This window comes from Paralichthys olivaceus, chromosome 13, assembly GCF_024713975.1.
Source record: "Paralichthys olivaceus isolate ysfri-2021 chromosome 13, ASM2471397v2, whole genome shotgun sequence".
In the NCBI taxonomy this organism is placed as follows: Eukaryota; Metazoa; Chordata; class Actinopteri; order Pleuronectiformes; family Paralichthyidae; genus Paralichthys; species Paralichthys olivaceus.
Window position 1 is genome coordinate 2,838,389 of NC_091105.1, and position 23,203 is coordinate 2,861,591.

The 23,203-nt window shown below is 44.7% G+C and overlaps 1 protein-coding gene across 2 annotated transcripts in view; it reads right to left on the reverse strand.

Annotated features, from left to right (window-relative positions):
- znf385d (zinc finger protein 385D) overlaps positions 1-11,066 on the reverse strand; it is a 61,667-nt gene extending 50,601 nt beyond the window's left edge. The window contains exons 1-2 of one of the 2 annotated variants that reach the window (XM_069537532.1): positions 10,725-11,066; positions 2,092-2,234 (exon numbers count right to left, since the gene is read on the reverse strand). In XM_069537532.1, the coding sequence (XP_069393633.1) occupies positions 2,092-2,234; positions 10,725-10,842 (261 nt within the window). In that variant the 5' untranslated portion in view covers positions 10,843-11,066. Of the gene's footprint in view, positions 1-2,091; positions 2,235-5,279; positions 5,436-10,724 lie in introns of those variants that run through there. The other variant, XM_069537533.1, reaches the window with a different exon arrangement.
- Between the last annotated feature and the right edge of the window lie 12,137 nt (positions 11,067-23,203).

The following is a 23,203-nucleotide window of genomic DNA, read 5'->3' on the forward strand; positions in this document are numbered from 1 at the left end:
TTAATTATGCTTCAGGTTCTAGGAGGGAAAGCTGTAACTGTTATTGTTTTCAATTCATGAGCCAAATACCTTCAGAATTTATACAATTAACTGTGACTTGTTCCTAATTGCTGGGAGAATTGGAACGTCGCTGAGAGTCAAACTGATTTTAAATCCAGGATTAGAGTTTATTTTGGAAACTATTTTCTCCTCGTTTGTTTTTCCCTAAAGAAACTTCATGTTGATGACCTGCTGTGCGTTGGTTCTCTAACATTCAACTGCTACAGACAAACATTTGAAAATTAAACAGTCATAAAACAAAGTGTTGCCAAAGAATAGGTTCGGTGTAAATGCTATATAAAAGTTCCATTGTGTTTAAATCAAAAATAATTCCACACGAGCACTTGAACTTTTTCTCTTTTCCTCCAGATGTTGCACAACATCGCACAGTGACAGTTTAATTTCCAAACAGATTCAAAAGCAGCATCCAGCCTGTTTCACAAACTTCTCTTTCATCGTCCTCAGGATTCCTCCGACAACAGATCAACTGTAGCTGTTGTGTTTTATTCAAAAAAGAAATTCAATCCTCACAGGGTGCGGTTTCATTCAGACCTCACCGGTTTCCACCACACCCCACACACGTGTTCAACCTTTCAACTACATATTTCATACTTGTGTTGTTTGAAATACACCAAACTAAACTCTATCACGTTTAAAAGCTTTTACAGAGGCTGTGACGAGCAGAATGCAAAATGCTCATCTGTCAATATTTTGCATCACAACTACTCAAACCAATGCAATGTGCAATGATGCAACTTTTCAAAAAATTTGTCAACAAAAGGTTTGAATAGATTTTTCCGTCTCATTCATCAGAGAAAAAGGATGATTCAGTTTCATCCAGTGACGATGATTTCTCAAGATTGAGGGGGGGAGGGAGGGAGGGAGGGAGGGAGGGAGCCAGAGACATTGCAACAGGGTATCAGCAAAAAAAGGCAGCAGCCTTGGGCCCCGGGCTGAGAGAGGACCCCCCAACAACAACCGATCCACAGCAATGATCATTTGGCACCTTCAATTTTAGAAACGAGGCCCCACGCCTCTGACCTTTTTACCAAAACGAATTCATTTAGAGGTTTGGCTGAAGACTCGACTCTCGTGCATGGGTTCGGTTGGATGAAGACCCCGCACATGAAAGCGTACGAGGATGTTAGAGCCTCGTCAGAGGACAATGGCAGGAGTGCTCCACCATCGGCTCCAGTGATGGGTTGATTCCCTCATCCGTTATGTGAAAGCTCAGGAAACTTTCCCACTGTTTGGACAAATAATTTTAAAAAATGACATCACTTTCTGGCTCCAAAACAAATGTTTTAAAACTAATATATTGACGTGCGAATTACTCAAACGCAACAAAAAAAAAAAACGCCCGCAGTGCATAAAGAGCTTTCGGCTGCACCGTTGTGTACAAGCTTCAACATCTTCTATGGTAACCTATGTTCCTGTGTTTGACTTAAAAAAGAAACAGATGTGAATGTGAACAAGGAGATGGATTGTACTCCGCAGCCAAATTCCTCAACGAGAAATAACCTGCTCACACTTTATGAGTTTTGGTCTCAGAGCCTCGAGACACAGCTGTCAGTAAATCACCAAGATAAAGCTGAATATGCAAACGAAATGCACTGTTACACATTTTTTCCATTATCGTGTCTCAGTTTTTCATTTTTAAATTTGCAAAAGAAAAAAGAAATAATGTGCATAGAAAAACAGTAAAGAGATCAACTCACACACTTTCTGTCTCGAATCCACAAAATAAATGTTTGCTGAACAAAACACCAGTACGACTCCTCCGCAGCTTCACTCAGAGCGTCAACACCAATAATCTTTTCCTTCTCACGAGTTCTGCTTCAGAAGCATCAACCGAATGAAATGTTTCATGGGTAATTAGACAAGAACAAGGAGTTTACGAACAGACGCACGAGGCAAGAGGAAGGTCGGACCTCGCTGACTCAAAGCTAAAAGCTACTCGTCTCCGACTCAGGACGTTTGGATCCTTCAGAGTGGGACAGCGTCAGAAACCCGGCGAGCAGATCACATGGCGAATATAAGGACGAGTCTTACCGTGTTGAATCCTGGGAAGAGGCCGACCGCTGAGGCCGTCTCCAGTGGGAATGGCAGGAACTGCTTCATGGCCAGTGAGGTCTGGACGGCAGGCAGGGTGGGACGCACCAGGGCAGGCAAGAGGCCATTTTGACACGTGTTACCTGTCGGAGGGAGAGAAGAGGCAACGTGTTGAGCTTCAGAAATCACCCGGTTCACATGAACCTTCAGACCGTGTGTGTCTTTCTGACAGCTGAGTGTCTCTCTGGTTGTTTTGGATATTCCACGTCATTGTGGGTAATTTGCAAACTGTCTGTGTGGTTGTTTTCCATCTCATGAGGCTGAGCAAAGGAAAAATCTATCTGACCATTCCTCCTACAGTTCCTGCCATCTATCCATTCCTCATCACCACCCACGGGGTCTTGTCTCCGGGGGGGGGGGAGCTGTGTTTGTGGCGTTCTACTTCCCTCTGTGGTCTAAACGCCAAAGTCTATTCCTTTGTCAACAATAAATGTAATTTCACTGTAATTTACTCGATGGACTCGCTGATTGAAACCCCTCTGGGTGAACTTCACGGTCCCTTCAAGGCCTTTTGGGAACTTTTAAACACATCTCAGATGATGAGGACCGATGTGTTTGAAAGGAACAAAACTTCCAGTGAGCGGACCTTGAGTCGAGATTTTTTCGGTCACACGTACTGATCCTGAGATTCTTTTTAATTGTCTCTTGGTTCAGATTTTCTTATTTATTCCTCATAACTTTACACCCATAGGACCTTTGACTGCGGGACCTTGTAATGTTGTTATATCGTTCTGGTGCGGTTACTTCCATCGCCACCACGACGGTGATCTCCATCACTGACAATTGGCTCAAAGATCTTGTATTTCTCTCTGGCTTGAGATTCTTCTATATCAAATGTCCTCTTGTGATCGTGATCAGACGCGAACTACGTGACAAGCCGCAAACATGCCGATGACCACCGCTCCGATGCTCCTCCCTGCAAAACAGATGTCGTCGTTCTGTTGTCATCCTGAAAGTTCCGTCACAAATAGCCGATGTGGAACCTCTGCAGCAGGCGCAGCGCGGCTTAGGAGATGATTCAATGGTAAAAGAGGCCTGGCTCACACATTTCCAGGAAAAACAAAAGTAAATACTTCACTTTTATTGTCATGTGAGTGCGCCACGCCAGCAGAGCGCTTTATAAACCACCAATTGGAAACAGCACCAGGCTGATTTCAACATGACAGGATCGAAAAAAATATATACCATCACAGTCTTCCAAAACATTAGGAATTAAAGAAGCCATTTCACAAAGCTATAATGAGAACCAGAGGAAGGATTTTTCTTTTTTTTATCGCTGCCCTTTTCACGGTGGAGCCGCGGCCAGCTCGGCTCTGAAGTGCTGGCAGATACAGAATCGAATCAAACAACTGTCTTGAGAAAAATAAAAACAAGGTTTGCCACGTTTTTGGTCCCCAGGCGGTGGTGAGGGGTAAATAAAAGAAAGAGTCATAACGACAGGAAGCAAAAGAGGGAAAAACCACAGACAGTCCCCCCTTCTCTCGCTCCGTCTTCTGTCTTCTCCCTCCAGTTGCCGGAGCGCGGCCATCTGTTGGAAAAAGAACACACGCCGTCTCTCATGTGGAGGCATGTCCTGGTCCCAACTTTAACAAAGCATGTCCTTCTGTGGGGATCATCCAACCGTGCCATCTCTCCACACGCCGGCCTGACGTCAGCCCGCAGGCACGCCACACCTCGCGTTCGGCCAAATCCACCGTTCAATGGCGCCAACGGTCAAAACAGGCCCTTTTTGAACACACCAGGGCTGATGTGTGGGATCAGTCCGCGGCGAAATGAGGAGTGACACACCGAGATGTGAACGTGTTTGATAAGGTCGCGTTTAGTTTGCTGATTGATAGGAGATGAAATCTGACGTGTCATCGCGGCTGACGTCGTGAGTTCTCTTCTCCGAAACAGCACACGCGGATAATTTGTTCCACCGCTGAACAAGAAATCACAACGAAGCATTTTGATCCCTACAACAGACTACAAATAGTTATATGCATAAATACTACAAGTAATAAAAGTGCAGAAGAAGACTCACTTATGCAGAAAGGACCTTTTGGTCTTATTTCTTATTCAATAGTTTTGAATTTGTATTAATATTCATGTATTTTAAGCCTCAGTTTGAAGTTTCAGGTTGTGCTTTTAAAGGTAATATAAATATATGCAGTGGTTTAGTTTATCATATAAAAAGAATATTGTGTTTTGTAAGGAAATTCTGTTAAAAAACGTGGTAGCGATGGTTGTGAAATATATAAAGTACCAGAACAAACAATACATGATTTCCTGCTGCAGTGTACAAAGTACAGTACAGAGTACAGTGGGTTCACATTTGTGAGTATATGTATTTTGTTGCTTTCCATTTATGGGACCACTTTTCAAATATCTCACCATAAAAACACGTACCGCAAAAAAATAAAACTGTCAGGACAATAACAAAAGTGTGGTCCGACACCGCGGAGCCTTCAGGTAAATGTTAACATCCGCTCCCTCAACATAAACCAGAGAACTGAACCGATTAAAAATTAAACTGCTGTTAGATGGAAAGTGAAGCGATCACTAAGATGTCTCACTTCATGCCGGGGAGCTGGGGACACGGACGCCTGAAGTGAATTTCATTGTGAATCGATCGTGTTCACACCAGGAAAATCCACTAATGTGCATTAAATCACGTCGTTGAATCTCTTATTGTGGTTCCGTCTGTGCGACAAAACCTCCGCTGACACTTGAGGGACGTCTGTGGTTCATCAGACTGAGAGGGTCGTCCACTTACTAACTGGGGTCGGGGGTTCGATCCCCAGCTCCTCTCGTCTGCATTCTTATGGCTGTGCCTACAAAAAAATTACTGCATTAACGAGTGACGTATGAACGGTGCATTATTGGGTGTAAAGCGTTTTGAGCCGTAAATAAGAAATATGCTAAATAAATACCAAAAATATTCCATTTGCTGTATAACCACGAAGGTAGTATTACTGCCAAGTAAAAGTAGTAAAACACCCCGGATTTGGATCTGCACCTAAATGTTGTGGGGTTTTCCTTCTTCCTTGGCTCTTGTTCCACCTCTCTACAAACTTTAATGGGAATTGGTTGTGTAGTTTTTGCGTAATCCTGCTGACAAACTAACAATAGTCCATAAAAAACATAACCTCCTTGGCAGAGGAAGGCAGCTTGAAGAATCTGTGAAGAATCTCAGTCATCCAGGTCAGGATTTCTCCAGGAGAAACTGCGCCTGCTTGAGTTGCGTGTAACTATCTCGCCATGAGACGGTGAAATAAATCTCATTCCATCCATTTATCCGCTCCCAAACTGAATGGGTCCTCTCGTGCTTCAAATTGTACCTGTGCAGAAAAAATGTCATGAAAATCGGTTGAGTTCTTGTTTGTGTGATACTGCAGCAAAAAAAAAAACTTGTAAGATACTCGGTTTAGTAAAATGAAAATAAGAGTGTAAAATGTGTAAAATCTGCTTTTCCACTCAGTTTCCTGTTTCTTCTTTAACCTGCTCAGCTCTGCCTGAACCTCGCAGTGCGCGAGACGTGAGAAGCTAAATTGATTTTGTGTTGTGAGCGTTAACGCAGCAATCATCGTCTGCCCAACATGCCCAAACACAAAAGCACATTCCAGCAGCAGCGGAGGTTGGTGTCTCTACTCTCCTCGGCCTCGTCGTCTGTCACCGGCAGCAAACGCACAGAATCTGAGGCAGAGCAGGACAGTGAGCCTGTGGCTGCTAAACGGGACTCAAACCTTTGACCCCTGAGCAGCACACCGACTCCGAAGGTGCCCACAAAGAGCCGTGTGCAGCCGGCTCTGGCGCAGCAGCACAGACGGCCCTCCGTAATTCTCATTTTGTCAGAAGTGTCAATATTTAACTGGAGTTTGTCTTAAAAAAGCAATTTTTATATTTGAGTTTGGTCGACAGCTTCTGAATTCATGACTCCAGTGGCAGCAGAGGGCGGAGTCCAGGCGGTCTGAGCGCCTGACACACACGACTACTTTGCATCTCTGAGTTGCTCAGAGAGTCACTCCACACTGAAAGGTCAGCGGGTGACAGTCATTAAAATAACTTGCAGCTAAGAGTGAGCAGCCTGAGAGCTGAGAAGAAAAAGAGAAGAATCTACAGTTTTATCCTGAACGCTGCGACAGAGTGTGAGGGAGAGCATGGTACAGGAAGAGAAAGAGCCCAGATTTAAAAGACGAATTAATAATATTAGGGAACAGTAGTCGTAATTTTAAAAGACAAATAGTCGTAATATTACCTGCGTTCAAATGAGGAATGTTGAGCAGCTACATATTATTAATTATCAAGACTTTGAAAAGATTTTGTAAGACAACAACAGAACCTGAAAAAAGTCAAAGCCAAAGAAAGAAGAACATATGAAGTACTTTTAAATGAAAACCCTGGTTATGTGTCACTGCTCATTATAAAACCTCCTCCGCTCTGGTTCCCTGACGAGGTGAATGAACTCTTGTATCTCCTGCGCTCGCTGACAGCAGGTATGCGGTGGCTAAATGTGAGATCTGGAAGTGTTTGAGGTTGTAAACTGTTTGCTTATGTAAAATCTCACCACAGTTTTTATTTTTATTTTATTTGAGGCCACACAGAACGCTGCCGAGGACGATGACTTTCCGTCCGCAGCTCGTGATGAACGACAAACATAACGGCACACATTCAAATTAAAAATAAATCATGAGGTTGAGTGTGATTATGGATTAACCTCAGAAATATTCGGCTAATTAACCCACAAACCTCCGTCTCTGTGCAATGAGTGCAGTATTCACAGTGTTACACTTCTACTCTGGGAAAATGACCTACTCTGCATGAAATGAAATGTAAAAGCCATATCATCTGAATTTCCCCCTGGTGGCTGGCTGCAGTATAGGTCATGAATCCTGTCTCCTCCACGTTAGCAGATGGGACATGGACCAAACTAAAACGTCAAATAATTTTTTTTACGCATTTTTATCTCAGTTATGTTTGTTTAAGTGCGATAAGTTTGTTTTCGAGTCGTTATTTGACGCTATAAAAACACGTCATATTTGAAAAGCTGAGACTGACTCGTGATTGGTCGATATCTCCGCTCCGCTCTTTCGTGAGACCAAATCACGTCAAAATCTTATATTTCCGGCGTCGCCTGTCTCTATTTGCAGCAGCAGGCCTCTGTTACAACAGGTAAATAAAGCTAAAGATATTCATTTGACAGAGTAGAGGATAAAATCTGAATATATTTCACCTCCTCGGAAACACGATTCCAAATCAATGCTAGTTTCATGTGGACGTGTAAACAGTTCACAAATTAACCGTATCATATACTTAATGTGTTTTTTGTACTTCTTTCTCCAAGAGGCTTAAAAAAAAAGACATTAATTAATGCAGCTTCAAAGCCGCCCGTTGATATTAGGCTTCAGGGTTGTATTTTTCCTAAACTTAATTTTAATTAATGAAATTAGCACGAGCTAGTTGACACACACATTGAACCCGGGGCTTTTCGCAGCCGCTCTCTTTGCCTCCTCCGCCCCAGAGCTGTGGCGACGTGCAACCGAGACGAGATGTGATTCCTGGACGCATTTGAAACTGATCAGAATTGACGAAAGTTTTTTTACCCACTGGCCTTTGTTTATCCATTCTCTTTGAGGCTGCGTTTAATGATGCAGCGCGTACAGTACGAGATGTTAAGAGCAGCTCACTGGACAGGATGTGTGTGTGTGTGTGTGTGTGTGTGTGTGTGTGTGTGTGTGTGTGTGTGTGATGCTCCAGACTCTAGACCGTCCTCTGCACTGCCCTTCCTGAAACATTCACTTATCTGGGCTCAAGCGTCTTTTACTCCTGCGGCAGCATGTCGAGAGAGGGAGAGAGTAAAAATGATGTCTGGAGGACGCCGACTGGCATTAATAATTAATCATCTTGTGCCGCTCTCCTCCACCGTCCGCCTCCTCTTCAGCGTCTTGGACCGCGGCCGCTGCCTCCTCCGATACGATCTGGCCAAAGAGGCTGAGGGTCCGCGGAGCCAGAGAGCCTCGAAATGAAAAGATCACTCTGGCATAGCCGTCCATTTCCCACAGCAAATACAAATCCAATTATTAGATAAATCTGAATTTCACTGGAAGTCATTCGCATGCTGATGACGCTGCAGATGTGATTAACACCTTTGTGTTTTCACGGAGTCGGCTGATTGTGTTCCGTGACCCTTAACATGCTCCGAGATCAGAGGATAAAATCATTTCACCCCTATTAAAACCAACAAAGTGAGTCCAAAGGGTAAATGCAAAGCTTTCTTACTTCTGAAAGACACACTTCCACTGATTTTCCTGTTAACCTTTGCAGGATTAGCTCTGTATTCTTGTGAAATTACATAAATCTCAGCGTGTGGCCCCCGAGCTGCCATGCTGCCTCTGTCTCCTTCACATTAAAACGCTGCATCTCGCTAATAAACCTAGTGAATCTGTCCAACCACCACTTCCCATATGCGCTCTGTAATTTGAGGTTAACCAAAAAGACGCTCACGTGCTGCTACCGCAAGGCCAGACACACGGGATGGATTTTCTCGGGGCCCTTTTCGACTCAACAACACTAATGGCTTGTTAGACTGCCGCACACACTCAAGACCTATTAGCCTTTACGGTTCTTTTTACTGCCTGGTTCTCGACGTTTGCAGACGGCGTCCAATACCAGAGGGACACTCTTTTCATCCGTTCTTTCCTTTTTCACTATTTCGGTATCTTGTTTCCTGGAGGTCAAAGAGTCTCGCCGGGCTTTTTTCATGATATGTCACCTGCTATAAATCATCTTAACAGAAAACATGTTCCCGTTAAACAGCGGAAATGCAGCGCTGGTGAACAAGCAGTGTTATTAATCTTTAAATAGATGGCATCTATTTTCTCAGTGGTGCACTCAGGGCTGAGCTCATAAATGCTAAACTGATGCACATCCCGTGCACAGTCGCTGACCTTTACTCCTCTTTGTTTTGGTGTTTTTTTACGTCGAGCGGCGGAGATAAGCCGGGTGGCATCACTTCAACTCGCAAAAAACAGACAAAACAGGCAGCAGCGACCACGGGCACGTCTCTGCGCTGTTCTCTGGTTGAAGGCCGACTCGTGTCTCCTCCACTCTCGTGACTCCGGGTTAAACTCGGGCCAAACACCGAAACCCACCCATCCTGCATCACCTTCCCTTTTCTCTTTGCCTTCCGGCGCTTTCACACCTGACCGACATCCGCGGTGAATCTGAAAGAGCCGGAGCTGTCGCTGCACCTGACAGCTTATTCATTTATAAGCTTCCCTCCCTTTTTCTCACCCGCCCTCCTCCCTCTGTGTATGGCATAACAGGAGAAAATCCGTCTCGCTTTTACGAGCCACGCTCTGTAACTTCAGATCGCTTTAATCCCCGGGATGAAGGGGGGAAAAAAAAGAGAGTCTTTCATTTAACAAATCACCCCCTCAGAACTCCGGATCCCTGTGTAATTATTCCTCCGATGTGACTGTAAGCCAGCCGTGAGAAGAGCACTTGACGAGAAGCCGCTCGCGCATTAAGTCTCCCTAAGCCTCCTCCAGTCTCCTCCGTACAAGAACTAATGGTGGGAGGCTTCCTTTCATTTCTCTGCGTATCCTACACAAAATATCAAGACGCTCTCGAGGCCGGACGCTCACAACATACTGTGCAAATAACCGGCGTCAAATCCAAAACTTGGAATCTCTGCATCTGCATGAGGGCGATCGTGACCTCGCCAGCAGGTTCATTCAACACTTGTGAGGATCCCACAGCGAGAAACTTCACACACTCTTTTCTCTTTTTCTTATTTTCTGCAGTGACAGCAACCAGGTCTGTCTATCTATCTCTTTTAGTTTCCCAGAACAAGTAACAGGCAGGCTGGAACACATGCACCTTAGGGAGAGAGAGGGGGGGGGGCTGTGCATTCACACACTGCATTTGACTGTGATGAAGCACATGCAGAGAACACACACACACACACACACACACACACACACTCACACACACACACATACATACACAAGACAGGACTCTGAGGTGTGTAACTTCAATGGAAACCAGTGCTTCCTCTCCTCTGCTTTTATTATCCATAATGAGTAAGAACACACACATTTACGCTTAGATGGAGTCTGCACACACACACACACACACACACACACACACACACACACGGTAAAGAGGACCCTTAGGCGTGTAACTTCACACTGCTTTGCTTCAATGCAAACCAGTGCTTCTTCGGCTCATGCCTTTATTATCCAGAATAAGTAAGAACACACACATTTACGGTTGGATGGAGTCTGCACACACACACACAGAGACACACACACACACACACAAACACAGACACACACTCACACACACAGAGCGAGAAAGAAAAAAAAGAGGTCTCTAGGTGTGTGTATATATGTTAATGGAAACCAGTGATCCTTCTGTTCATGCCTTTATTATCCAGAATAAGTAAGAAAACACACGTTTACGCTGGAGTCTGCACACACACACTCACACACTCACACACACACACACACACACACACACTAGGATGACATTATGCATGTAACCACAATGCAAACACACACACACACACACACGTATAAATACAAACTCACCAAAGAACATGCTGCTGTCCATGCTCCTCCTCAGGCTCGGGGGTCTGCTGCTGTATCTCCTCTCTGGTGCCCTGCCAGTGTGTGTGTGTCCATGGACGGCAGCCTGGGCATGTCTCATACACTCCTCAGGGGTGTGTGTGTCTGTGCATGTGTGTGTGTGTGTGTGTGTTCAATCCCAGAGCGGTGTCAGTGGCCAGTCTGCACGCTGTACTCCTGCACGCCGCTGCTGTCTGAGGACCTCCGGATCTGCCTCTCTCCCTCTCTCCCTCCTCACACTGGTCCTCCCTTGCTCTCTCTCTCTCTCTTTCTCTCTCTCTCCTCCCCTCCTCTTTAGTTCTTCCCCTCTCTCCACCTCTGTCTCCCTCCTCCTCCTCCTCCTCCTCTTCTCAGGCCCCTCTACACACTGGATCCCTTCGCTCCTTTCTTTTCTCTCTGAGGTATCTATCTACATTTTACACAAACGCCTCGCTCTCTCTCTCTCTCTCTCTCTCTAGGTGTCTCATTTTTAACGTGTCAACCAAGCTTCTCTCTCTCTCTTACACACTTCTTGTTTCCCCCCACTGTCTCTCCATTATTTGATCTTATCCCCCTTCCCCTGCTTCTATCTCCAGCTCTGTTCCTTTTCTCTTTATTCTTACTGTTCCCTCGCTCTCCCTCGGTTCCGTCTCTTCCACGTCTCTCTCTCTGTTTCCACCTCAGTCTGTCTCTTTGCAGTGTTTTTTTTTCGTGTCTTGTTCTCGACTTGCCCCTCGTTGTGTCTTATTGTTTTCTCACTGGCACTCGGCACGTTTGCTGGCTCACAGAAAGAAAACAGATCACAGCACAAAATTGGGTCACGCTCCAAACATGGGAAGGTGGAGGAGACAAAAACGGAGCAAAAAAGGAGGGAGAGAATATCAAGCTCACATCCACCACGTGCCCAGAAACATAACGTCCGAGGTAGAAATTACACCGTGGTAATTCTTTTTATTGTTTTATGTTGCAGTTGTTTGCTAATTCTTGGCGTCATACGAATATAATTACGTGATAATACGTTTTACAGCTTGTTATGCTGCACCCTAGAGGCCAAAATCATTTATCCTGACTGACGTGTCTCCTGTTAACGTCAAAATAAATCACGTTAAATCAAAGAAGCTCCTTCACGTTCACCAGCTCACACAGCTCCTCAGACACACTCCAGTTGAACATTGAGAAAGAAGCATATTTGGTTTTACACAGTTTGCGCTGACGTCGATAAAAAATTTAACCTTTGGCACAAATCTTTTTTTTTTTGTTGCTACACAAGAATTTACCAGATTTTATTCTCAACTTTGTCCCAATAATACGATTTGATGAAAATCTGTGCATGTCAGTATGTGTCCGTCTGTGACAGGGCTGTTGAGCTGGTTATTCATTTACAGCGTCAAACTGCAAAAACAATGTATAAAATCATCAGGGTTATATTATATAACATTTATTTAACCAGGATCTTGTCATCATGTCTTTCACCTCAATTGTCTCCGTGGCTGATTTCTTTCAGTTTTATTTGCTGCTTTGTGTTGGTTTGTGTGTGGGTGTGTGTGTTGTGTGGACTCAAGACTCAGTCGCACAGTTTGTCCTTCAATTTTTAACTCAAGAGTTGGAACAACCTCAACGTGTAACGATCCTTCCCTTCATGCCGCCGCTCTGTCGTCACGGCGATACCTCCCCTGTCTGAGGTCTTCTCTCCAGGAGAAGTACAGCAGGGTAATCAGGTTTCTCTAATCGTCTCTACCCCAATTATGGAATCCAGGCTTCTTGTTTACGTGACGTTAAAGTAATCAGATTACTGCAGAAAGCTGATGGTAACACGGTTACTTAAGTGCATGTAAGTGCACTGATTGATTCTATCTTTTTCTGTCCGTCCTCTTTTACACGTTCTTTTCACCCTTTGTTGATGAAGCTCTCACTCGTTCCCACACACACACACACGTCTTTCTGTTTCATTTCTCTCTCTTTCTCTTCATGGTTCTTTTTTTTTTCTATCTCTCTGGTTGGTTGCAATCAGACTCAACAGGAGCTGATATCAGACTGCTGCTGCCTCTGCAGCCATGACACACACACACACACACACAGATACAGACAATCTCAAAGACACACTGGCTACTCTTCCACACACACTTGTGTCTCAATGAGTTCAGAAGACAAAACACTGACGTACATTTATTTTCCAGAAATGTTCTCAAAGAAAAATAACCTTAAAACATTTCCTCACCTTAAACTTACAATACGTAACTTTGGCCACTAGGGGTGTCTCACTCACACAAAAGACCTAGTTTGATGGCGTTGTGATGCAGAGTTGAATCATGGGAGTTGTTGTTGTTGTTGAGGTCATTTATTCAAGTTTTATTCATGTTACGCAGCAAATGACAAAGAATCATCATGAGACATTTAGAGTCAGCCGACTGGTTAACTGTGTAACCGTGTAAAAGTATGGATTTCTTTGTGATTGATCATTTGGATAAAGTTCACAAGTCAACAAAATACATATCACAGTTGTTTAAAGACATTTTAATGAAGAATTGTTCCATAATTTAAAGTATAATGATTCACATTATACTTTTCTGGCTTTGGATCTAAAGATTTTTCTGGACTCAGGAGCAGGTTGAAGACGTTAATTGTCAAACTCGAATCAATGAATGAAAAGAGGCCGACGGGCGGACTGGATGTGATTCTGAATGTAGTTCAGGTAAAGTGGGAAAAGTGAAGGCCAACAGATTTGGGGACAACAGCGCAGGGCAGGCGTGCAAACAGTTCCATGTTTCCAATCCAGGTTTCAAACAACAGCATGTCGGCATCTGTCATGCGGCTGAGCAGAGCAGAGCCGGCAGCAGGAGGGTGGATCTGAACACAGGGAGACAGAGACTTAGAGGAGCAGACTGTGAACAAACAGACGAGACACATTTCACCGCGCAGAGCGACCACAGAGACTGACTGAACGATCAGGTGAGGTGAACCTGGGTTTGTTTGCTGCACCAGGAGTTGATTTGATTGGAAGATGAGTTGGTTGGAAGCAGGAGCCAAGAACAAACACACATTCACACACACACACACACACACACACACTCAAACACAAACATGTACACGCAGGAACACAGACCAAACGAGGACAAACCACACAGATAAGTGAAGGGAAAACATAAGTGTGAGAGGTGAACCACATCCCATCATTATGTCCCCACAAGGAAGGGACGTCCCCATTAACTCTGCAAAAAGATTTATGTCCCCACAACAACAATGACTAATACCTGGACCACACACACACACACACACACACACACACACAGACCTACACTGATAAACAGCCACTCACTTAAATAATGAAATATGCACAAATTACACATTCACACTGAAGGAAACACAATCAGCAGATTCTGTTGAAGATGCACAAACACAGGCTAAATAAAAGCCAGCTCACACACCCCCATAACCCCCTGACACACACACACACACACACACACACACACACAGTACACATAAAGACAGATATAAACAGCTGCACACAAATTGCACAGCTACGTTCACACATGCCCCCTCCTCCCGTGCAATATAATGCAAATGTGAATAATATGGAAATGTGCACAATTCGTAATAATGACGGTTGATGAGAAAAATGTTAATGTATTCAAAAGCAGTTTGCCCTGGTTGGAGATCTGCAGCTGCAAGATGAGCAAGAAGAAAACACCAACACACACAAACACACTCAGCTCTAAGCGAGCACTCACATGCTCCTGGGACGGTCCAGTTTCCTCCGGTTGTAAAGTTGTTGTTCCGACTTGGGTGTGCTCGTGTGCTTTGAGGTTGGAATGTGGAAGAAACGTGGACATTGTAAACACGTGTTGTATTTATGGGTTTTTAAAGCGTTTAACCAACCTTGTGACATCTATTGCCAAAATTTGCACAATAGCAAAGGGAGAGGATCAGCTGGGAGAGAAATGAAAATGATTTAAAACGTGCATCATTCAAACATCTGTATTCGACGAGTTGACAATAAAAGAGATTCATTTAGAGCTGATTGTAAAAGGATGTTGGTTTCACAACTGGTTTATGGGTGATGACATCAGCAGCTCACGCACCAATGTTTTCGCCTGATTTACGATTTGTTGCTCCGACTTGAGACGATATTCATAAATGTTCCCGGTTGGAAAATTAATTTTTCAGATCATTCCGACACAGCGTGAACGCACAATGGGACAATTACCTTTTATTCAACTGTGATATTTTTCTAACACGTCGCATGAAGACGTGTTTCAGGTGACGCCAAATCAACAGCAGAGCTCTTGTGAAACGACATGCTGTGTTTTTCACAGTTGTTGTTGTGGCTTCAATTCTCATTCAAATGTAATAATGAATGCAAAGCAATGACTGTTCCCCGTCGCTGAATGTTTTAAACAGCTGCCCTTTCCATTCTCTCTGCTTTTATTTATTTATTATCTATTTGTGGCGGAGTCGAGGCTCGTAACATTTCCCTGTTCACTCACACCGACGCAAAGGTCGTATTTACACCTGCTATCTGGATACATTATCCAGATGATGACATCTCATCCACAGGCATGTGTAGACACACCTGGTATTAATGAGCGCTCACGTTATCTCCGCGCTGCCAAACTCATGATCAGATCTCATTAGTCAGACTCGGGCTGTCGGAGCTGTCAACAAACCTGACGTGTCCCACCTCAGCGGAGGCAACAACAGGAGCCGTTCACTTTTTACTCAATCGCGGTAAAGTGCTAACACTTGCAGGCTACTGTTGATTCTGTGGCTGAGCTACGTCCCATCTCAACTCGCGGTCGCCCTGGCACCATTTTAACACCAGCCTGTAAAGCGTGGTCACAAATAGCTTTTCATCACCCAGATCACGTCTAGACATTGTAAACGAATCCCGCTCCGATCACATCGTGTGCATTTACTCATTAATATGCTGTTCATTATCCAGAGAGGATATTGAGACACATCTGAAGTAAATGAAGTGGGAAGTGTCAGACTCTCTCCTGCTTCTCGTAAGCCTGGAGCTCGCAGGCATGTTCAGCGTTCAGCCACTAATCTAAACACTCTACCACTGTAGCAGGCACACAACCACATAATTAATTTCTCCAGCAGTGGGTTTGCACGCATGTTCCTTATTCCAGTCCTGGTAGCTTGTTAAAGTGATCGGATTGGGCAGAACTGACAGGGAGCATCAGCTTCATGTCCGTGCTGCTTGAAGAAAATATGTTTACATCAGCGATTCTGAGCAGAAAACAACCGTGTTTCTGTTTCCAGGGGGAATTTAAAAAAATGACCCTGATCGCTCGTCTCCTGGTTGTCAATCCTGTCAGACGGCGTTTTTTTTTTGCAGAAAGTTAAAATCTTCCTCGCTGTGAACTGTTCCAGGTCGTTCCAGGTTCAGTTCACACGAGGAGCATCTCGTCAGGCCTCAGTGTTTGAGTCCACTGGTGTGAATGTGATGCTGGGAAATAAGAAGGAGAAACAGATCCCGTAGCCTCGTAGTCTCTTTTTGATTGACACCGACATTTTAGGGGACAGAAAGGGATGCTGGGAAAGAGAGTATGAGACAAAGCAATTGTCTCAGGTCGTCCACACACACTCACACATACACAGCTTTGTGTGTTGTTTTGAGTGTGTCTGCATTGTTCAGATTTGAAAGAGATAAAGTCCGAACCAGATATCGTGTCTAAAAATGGCTTTAGATGCTTCAAAGACGTGCTGTTGGATCAGTACATAGATTTGCATGCTCGCAAATACGCGACCTGGTATTTTTCTTGCATTACGTGAAACATTCCTGGCATTGGATCATCTCTAATCTACGAGTGTGTGTGTGTGTGTGTGGACATATTTGTTTACCTGTGTTTCTCTGTGTCTGTTTGAGGTGAGGTTTAACTGTTCCCGAGGGTCTGAGCAGGAAGATCCCTGTGTGTGATCATCCCAGTGTTACCACACATGCTCAACCTCCATCTAACACACACACACACACACACACACACACACACACACACACACACGACACACACACACACACTCAGACACACACACAGGCACTCTGTCTGATTGGCCCACTGTAACCCTGATGCTGAAGGTCAGACAGAATTGACCGCTCCTGAGCTCCAGCTGTCGTATCGACTGCAGATGAGATGAGACGATTTCTTGATCAAAGCGATGTCGTGACCACCCCCCCCCCCCCCCCCCCCCCCACACACACACACACACACACACACACACACACACACACTGAGATATCTGCCCTCACAGCCTCAGTGAGTGACATCACAGTCTGAAAAATAAATACACAAACAAACACATTCAGAATACAATAAATGTCCTCGGGTGCTGCGTGTGATTCCTCTTCGCTATCATCTCCTTCAGGCTCCTCTGCTGCAGCCATTTTGCACAGCACAGATGTTTTCAATTAATCCTGAATTCCCACTCTCCCTGTCCACCCCCTGCGTCACCCCTCGTCCCCCCCCACCATCTCCCCCTCTGAGCCCGGTTCCAGTAAATAAGTTTATTCTATATCAGAAACGGCAGCTCTGCTTTTCTCTACTCCTTCGTCTTCATCCTCCCCTCCCTTCCATCTTCTGTTCCTTTATCCCGGTTCCCCCCCTCGCCCCGTCGTCCTCCGCCGTGCTCCGGCTGTGGCGAATGTGTTTTTTAACCTTGACTTGCAGGTGTCAGAGTCAGAATGGGGCATTATTTGTCACCATAAATAGCGTTTAAGCAGCGGCTGCGGGCCTGCAGGAGAAGCCCCAGTGTGCCGCATGCGAGTGCAGCCCAGGATACTTCATTAATCTTGCTGTCACTTCCGTGACGCTTTTCATTAGTTATAGGGCTATCTGATCAACAGGCAGACTCTCGACTCCTCAGAGCCGTCCAGCAGCTGCCGAGAGAGCGAGGGAGAGGAGCTGAAGTTTTGTGAAGAGACAGAGAGAAGAGAGAAATAAGATTCAGAGAATCACAGGAGGACTTTTCTGATTGGCTCGGCCGCAATCAGATCCACGTCTCGTGGGAGGTCGACCCGTGCGGCGCCACCGAGACACAAGCCTCCCCTTAATGGAAACATCATGTGATGCAGATTTAGTTCATTTATAATTTTTCAGCAACTTCAATCCATGTGTAAATTACCTCACAGTTATGTTTTCATTGCCGTTTGTTTGTCCATCCGTCAACAGGATTACTTAAAAACTCCAGAAGGGATTTCCATGAAGATTTGTGGAGGACTGGGACATGACCCAAGAAAGAGTCCATTCCACATTATGTTTTGATTTGATTTTACTACTTTCATTATCTGCACCATCTGAATCACTTTGTAACACAGTTTTGAGATGTGCTCCATGAGTAGTTATAATTATTATTTTCAAGAAAGTAGCCTGCACAGTGAGCTACAAGATGAAGAACCAGCTCCATTCACTGAGTCCTGATGTCGCTTGCAGCATGAAATTCAATCATGGTCGCAATTAGTTTTAATGGTCCCCTTTATTAAAACAACATGCGTTTGCTTGGTTGTGATGTAAACAGATACATAAGTTGTTCTTGTATTTTTGTAAAAGTAGATGCTCAAACAGTTTGTGCTGTTGAAAATCTTGTTTGAATTTGTGCTGTAATCTGCATTTTCTATTCTTATTGTTAACTTGAAAAGCAACACAATACATTCGGGAAGAAGACAATTAGCTCCCGTGTGCACGCCGATGTCTTATTTTCCTGCAGCACGACGTAAGATGAATATTTGTCTCTGCTTGTCCACACTGACAAGTCGGTGTAATGCAAAGATGTTGTAATACTCTGTAATATCTATTACCACTGCAACTCTTGAGAGCAGCGAACTGAAATGTCATGACAACAGAGAGCTGAGAAAAATAAAACAAAAAATTACTAAGCTGGAGCGCTTCAGTTTTATTTGCCTGGGACTGCACAGCGATTATGAGTCATTCACGGAGAGAAATATCACAACTCGACAGCAGATGGGAGAAGCTCCGGCCCACGACGCCTCGACCACAAGCTTCTTCTAAGTAGAGCGAGTGTAACGCTGATGACCGCTGACTGTGATGGAGGGTTTATGAACTGCACTGCTACATACAAGCACGCCGTGTCAAATGTGGCTTGTGTGTAACCCACCTACATGCGTGCCGAAGACATTGTGGCCTGCGTTCCTCCCACTAAGCCTTGTGGGATTGAATCTGGTTTCCCACCACTTCCTCTCCATGTGTTTTACATCACCGGGTGAATAGCTAACAGGAGATAACCACTCATACCTGCAGGGAAGAACTTAGGCTAAACATGGTGGTTGGAGAAGCTTTTACACTGAAATGTGATACATACACCGACTAAAGCAAGTGCCGATGCTTTGAAAGGAACCCGGCGTGCAAGCAAAAGCACGTAACTGTTCCCAGCTATAGCCGTGAGTCATCCGAAGACCTCTGTTGAGAACGGTTTTATTTTTGAGGATGTCATTAATGATATACAGTCGCAGATATTGACTGGAGGTATGAGCCTATTTCTTCTCGGCGCGGTTCAGGCTTGCACAGGAGGCAGCCTGCAGCAGTTAAGAAATAAAATGACACATAAAACCACCGCAGTAACACTTCCAGTTGCTCTTAGATTGAAAATGGAATAGAAATGGGGTTTCAGGTAATCAGCCTGAAAATGCTGCGGCTGCATACCCTGAAACGCTCGACCGCTTGCCAAACTGTTGATCCATCTCCCGTCCTGTTCTTTTTTTTCTCTTTTTCTCTTTGCGCCTTAGAGTTTCTCTGCAGAGAGGATCAAAGCGTCCTTTGCAGCGCTTTTCAAAATCCCACCCCCCGCTTTTACCCCAATGAAGTAATTGGAAACAGAGAGTGAAGTTATGGCACCCAGGATGATACTGTGATTGTTAGCAGGGAGGTTTCAGAGCAGAACAAGAAACCAAAGGAACAATGACTGCGACGTGGTTTAAATGAGGTCAACTGCTGAATAGTCTTTCTCTGATACTTGATTTAAACATGCGAGTCACAGGGAAAAAAAGTTGAAGGAGGAAGAAAGTAGAGAAAAAGTACAGAACGACTGGCACTTCACGCCTTAAGTGTTAACATAACAGGAAACTTTCTGCTTTGCCTCCACTACATCACAGTGACACGCTGGATGTTTTCACGACATTTTAACGTAAATACGAGATAATGTTAGCGGATTAAAATCTCGATCTACTAAATGTCCACTTTTTTCGGTAAAACAGAAAAACAAACACTCTCCATTTTGATGACATAATGATTTTTGAAATGTAATATTGTTTCCCTCCTTTTTTATTAAGGTCCCCTGCTTCAGTAAGTCATCAAAACATGAGGTTGGCGGGGGGGGGGGGGGGGGGGGGGGTTGGCCAGACTTAAAAGATCCTATGGGGGCTCATGCTTCGGCTACAGAAACATATTGGTGAGAGTTGTGGAAAGATTGTGTTTTTGATTAAAAGTTATTACATCCACGTCACGCCATTGTCGATGTTTTCAATGTTTAATATGTTTAATATTTTTTCCGAACCACAGCAAAGTGCTTTGAGCTGAACTTCGGGGGGGGGGTTGAAGTTTTCTTCCTTCTTCATAAACATGTAAATTTACTGACAACATTTTTTGCTTGAGTACACAAAACTGAAGTACGTATATAGGTTACAGATGTATGTGGGCGTGCAGTGTCCTCTCAGTCAGGCTCCACCCCCAACTCATCCAAATATGGTCCCCTCTGGCTCCAAAAAAAACAAGGTGGTCTTGACCTTCTATGTGAAGTGGCTTGAGATTATGTGAATAATGATTTGACGCTATACAAATAAAATGTTATTGAATTGAAATGGGCAAAATGTCAGAACGGCAGCTCACAGACCAAACGGGTGACGTCACAGAGGGTCGACACTTGGTTGAAGCTGACTGCTGCGGCTGCCGTCAGCAATTTAATACTTAAAAACTTTATTAATACTTTAATACGCAAAACATACTCGTCTCCCTCGGCTCTGCTCGTCATTTTCGACACAGCACTCTGTATGATCTCTGTCAGCCCAGGTGTTATCGCTAACAGCAGAGTATAATATGTCAATATTAGCCGTTGTTCAGCCCGTCATGTCATCGAACGGAGACATTTCACATGTCAGTTGCGCGTTTAACTGTTTGGCTGCTTCGAGAGGAGTGACGCAGTGTCTGCAGCGGTGGAGCAGCGTTCAAGGAGTTAAGTCGTGGGGAAGATGCTCTGAATACATAAATGAAGAAAGAGGAACTGAGGCACTCTTCCCTCTGTTTCAGCTGAATGCCTTCATCAGACTGTGAGGGACTTCAATTATACTGAATGGTTTGTAAGTGAATCCTTAATTTCAGGGCCTACTCTGCACTAGATATTCCTTTCTGTAGAATATATGGGCTGCACTGCCTTGAAAAGCCATTAATCCTTTTCAAAAATTGATTAGTCAGAATTACAAAGGAGGGTTGTCGAGGCAAAACAAGTTTTTTTGACCCAAAACTGCGAATAGTCCCAAAGAAAGTGTATTAAATAAGTGTACAACAAGTACTAGGCTTCAGAAGTCCCCATTAGAATCTGTATAACCTTTATTTTATGGAATTACAATAGTGTAGAAAGTTCGGAAACCTTGATCTGGAAACGTCACACCGGCCAAGCAGAAAACATCAGGGAAGTCATGCTCCAGCAACAAAACCAATTCCAGATTTACTCTGCAGCCTGGCTGTTGTGATTCCTTCAACCTCTATTTCCCTCTCTCTTTTCAATCTCCCCGTCCCTCTTTCTTTCCACTTTATCTGTCTTTACAGCTTGTAAAGCCGAACAGGCAGAGAGAGACGAGCTGAGGTATTGATCTCGAGGGAGGGGGAGAGGGGGGGTGGGGGGTGGGGCAGAAATGCTGCCGTTTAACGAACACAAATTGGTGTCAAAAACTCATCACTTTACTGAAAGACAAGCTTGCCTCAGATAAATGTTTAACCCCGGCTCAAAGAGATCTGGCTTAAAAAAAAAAAAAAAAAAAACCCCACCAGATTAACCAAAGAGCTGAGACAGAAAGAGGCATCAGAGTGAAAAGACCGTAATGTAGAGGCAGCTCAGTGCAGGACGTTGGGGCCACTCACAGAAAACGAGGGCTCCGCCATTTCTGTAAAAACATGGGAAGTCTGCTGGACGCTGGAATGATGTGATGTAAGACAACAGGCGTCCAGAATAAATTTTGTCCGTCTGCACTTCCACCGCCAGCTCTTGTCACTCCCCATACAGTTGGGATTTTTCACTCCCCACTCCCCCTTTGACACAAGAACAAAAAATAGGAGCCACACTTGAGCCCCCCCTCCCCCCTCCTCTGCCAAACACAGTAGACTCCCAATTTCAACAGCGTCTAATTGGATACTGATGTGAGTCTGACGGCCTCTTCCGTCCCCGGTGCTAAATCAGAAAAGGAGCAACATGTCCAAGAGATGGCAAGTATCTAAACATCTGTTTTTACAAGGTACAGAAAAACGTAAACTGTGGCGTCTGCAGCCCCGTGTGCAGTTCGTGACCCTTGGAGATGCAAACAGAAAAAGATTACAAGCGAGGACACTGACACATACTGTTGCGGTAATTAAGACAAAGTGCAGACCCATCGAATTGGAAGAGATCCCCTTTGTGGCTGAACATGATGAAATATCACTGGCCGGCTGCACAGCCAATCATCTGACTCTTGTTATCTGGAAAGCTGAGGAGGAATTAGCAGTGGAATGTCATTAGCTACACGCTGGAGACGGCTTTACGAGTGCTCGTGACGGACTGCGCCGTTGTCGTGACATTGTCAAGTGAAGCCTGACGGCTAAAAATTGGAAGCATTGTCCATACTTTATCCTGCTTGATCTCTGACTGGGACTCTTCGCCCTGTTGTTGTTGGCCATCTCTAATTAAACCTGCCAGGAACAGGGGCGTTTCTGTGGGAATAAATCAGAGCGCTGCACGGAGGAACACACACACCCACGGCACTAAAGCCGATCCGGTGCGGTCGGATCGATTGCAGCCTTGCGCGGCTCGAGCGGGCCTTCCGGATACCGGGTCAATACGGATCTGATTTGCATCAACGTCTCAGAAAAATGAGTTGGAAGTTTCCCCGACTAAAAATCTCCAGACGCACACTCGCTGTGGCTGCTGAGAGTGTACTCAGGTCATTACGGAGGACAGAAGAAACGACAGCGGAGAGAAACTCAGACTTATCTTTACTGCACTTATCGTTTGATTGTGTTTCCATCCGGATCCAAACTGAAGAATCAGCCAGATATCTGGAAATCCAGCTTGTTTGCTGGGTTGCTTGGTTTGTTTTTATCTCCACTAGGCGTCTCGCCAAAAGACAGTTTATCCCCGATCATGTTTTTTTTGGGATAAAGCCGCTCAAAACGACCTCCACTGAACTCAGTGTAATCTCTCACACCGCTCTAAAGTTCATTAGCGTGTAAATATTTCATCCTAACTCGATCTTTATTTTTATCTTC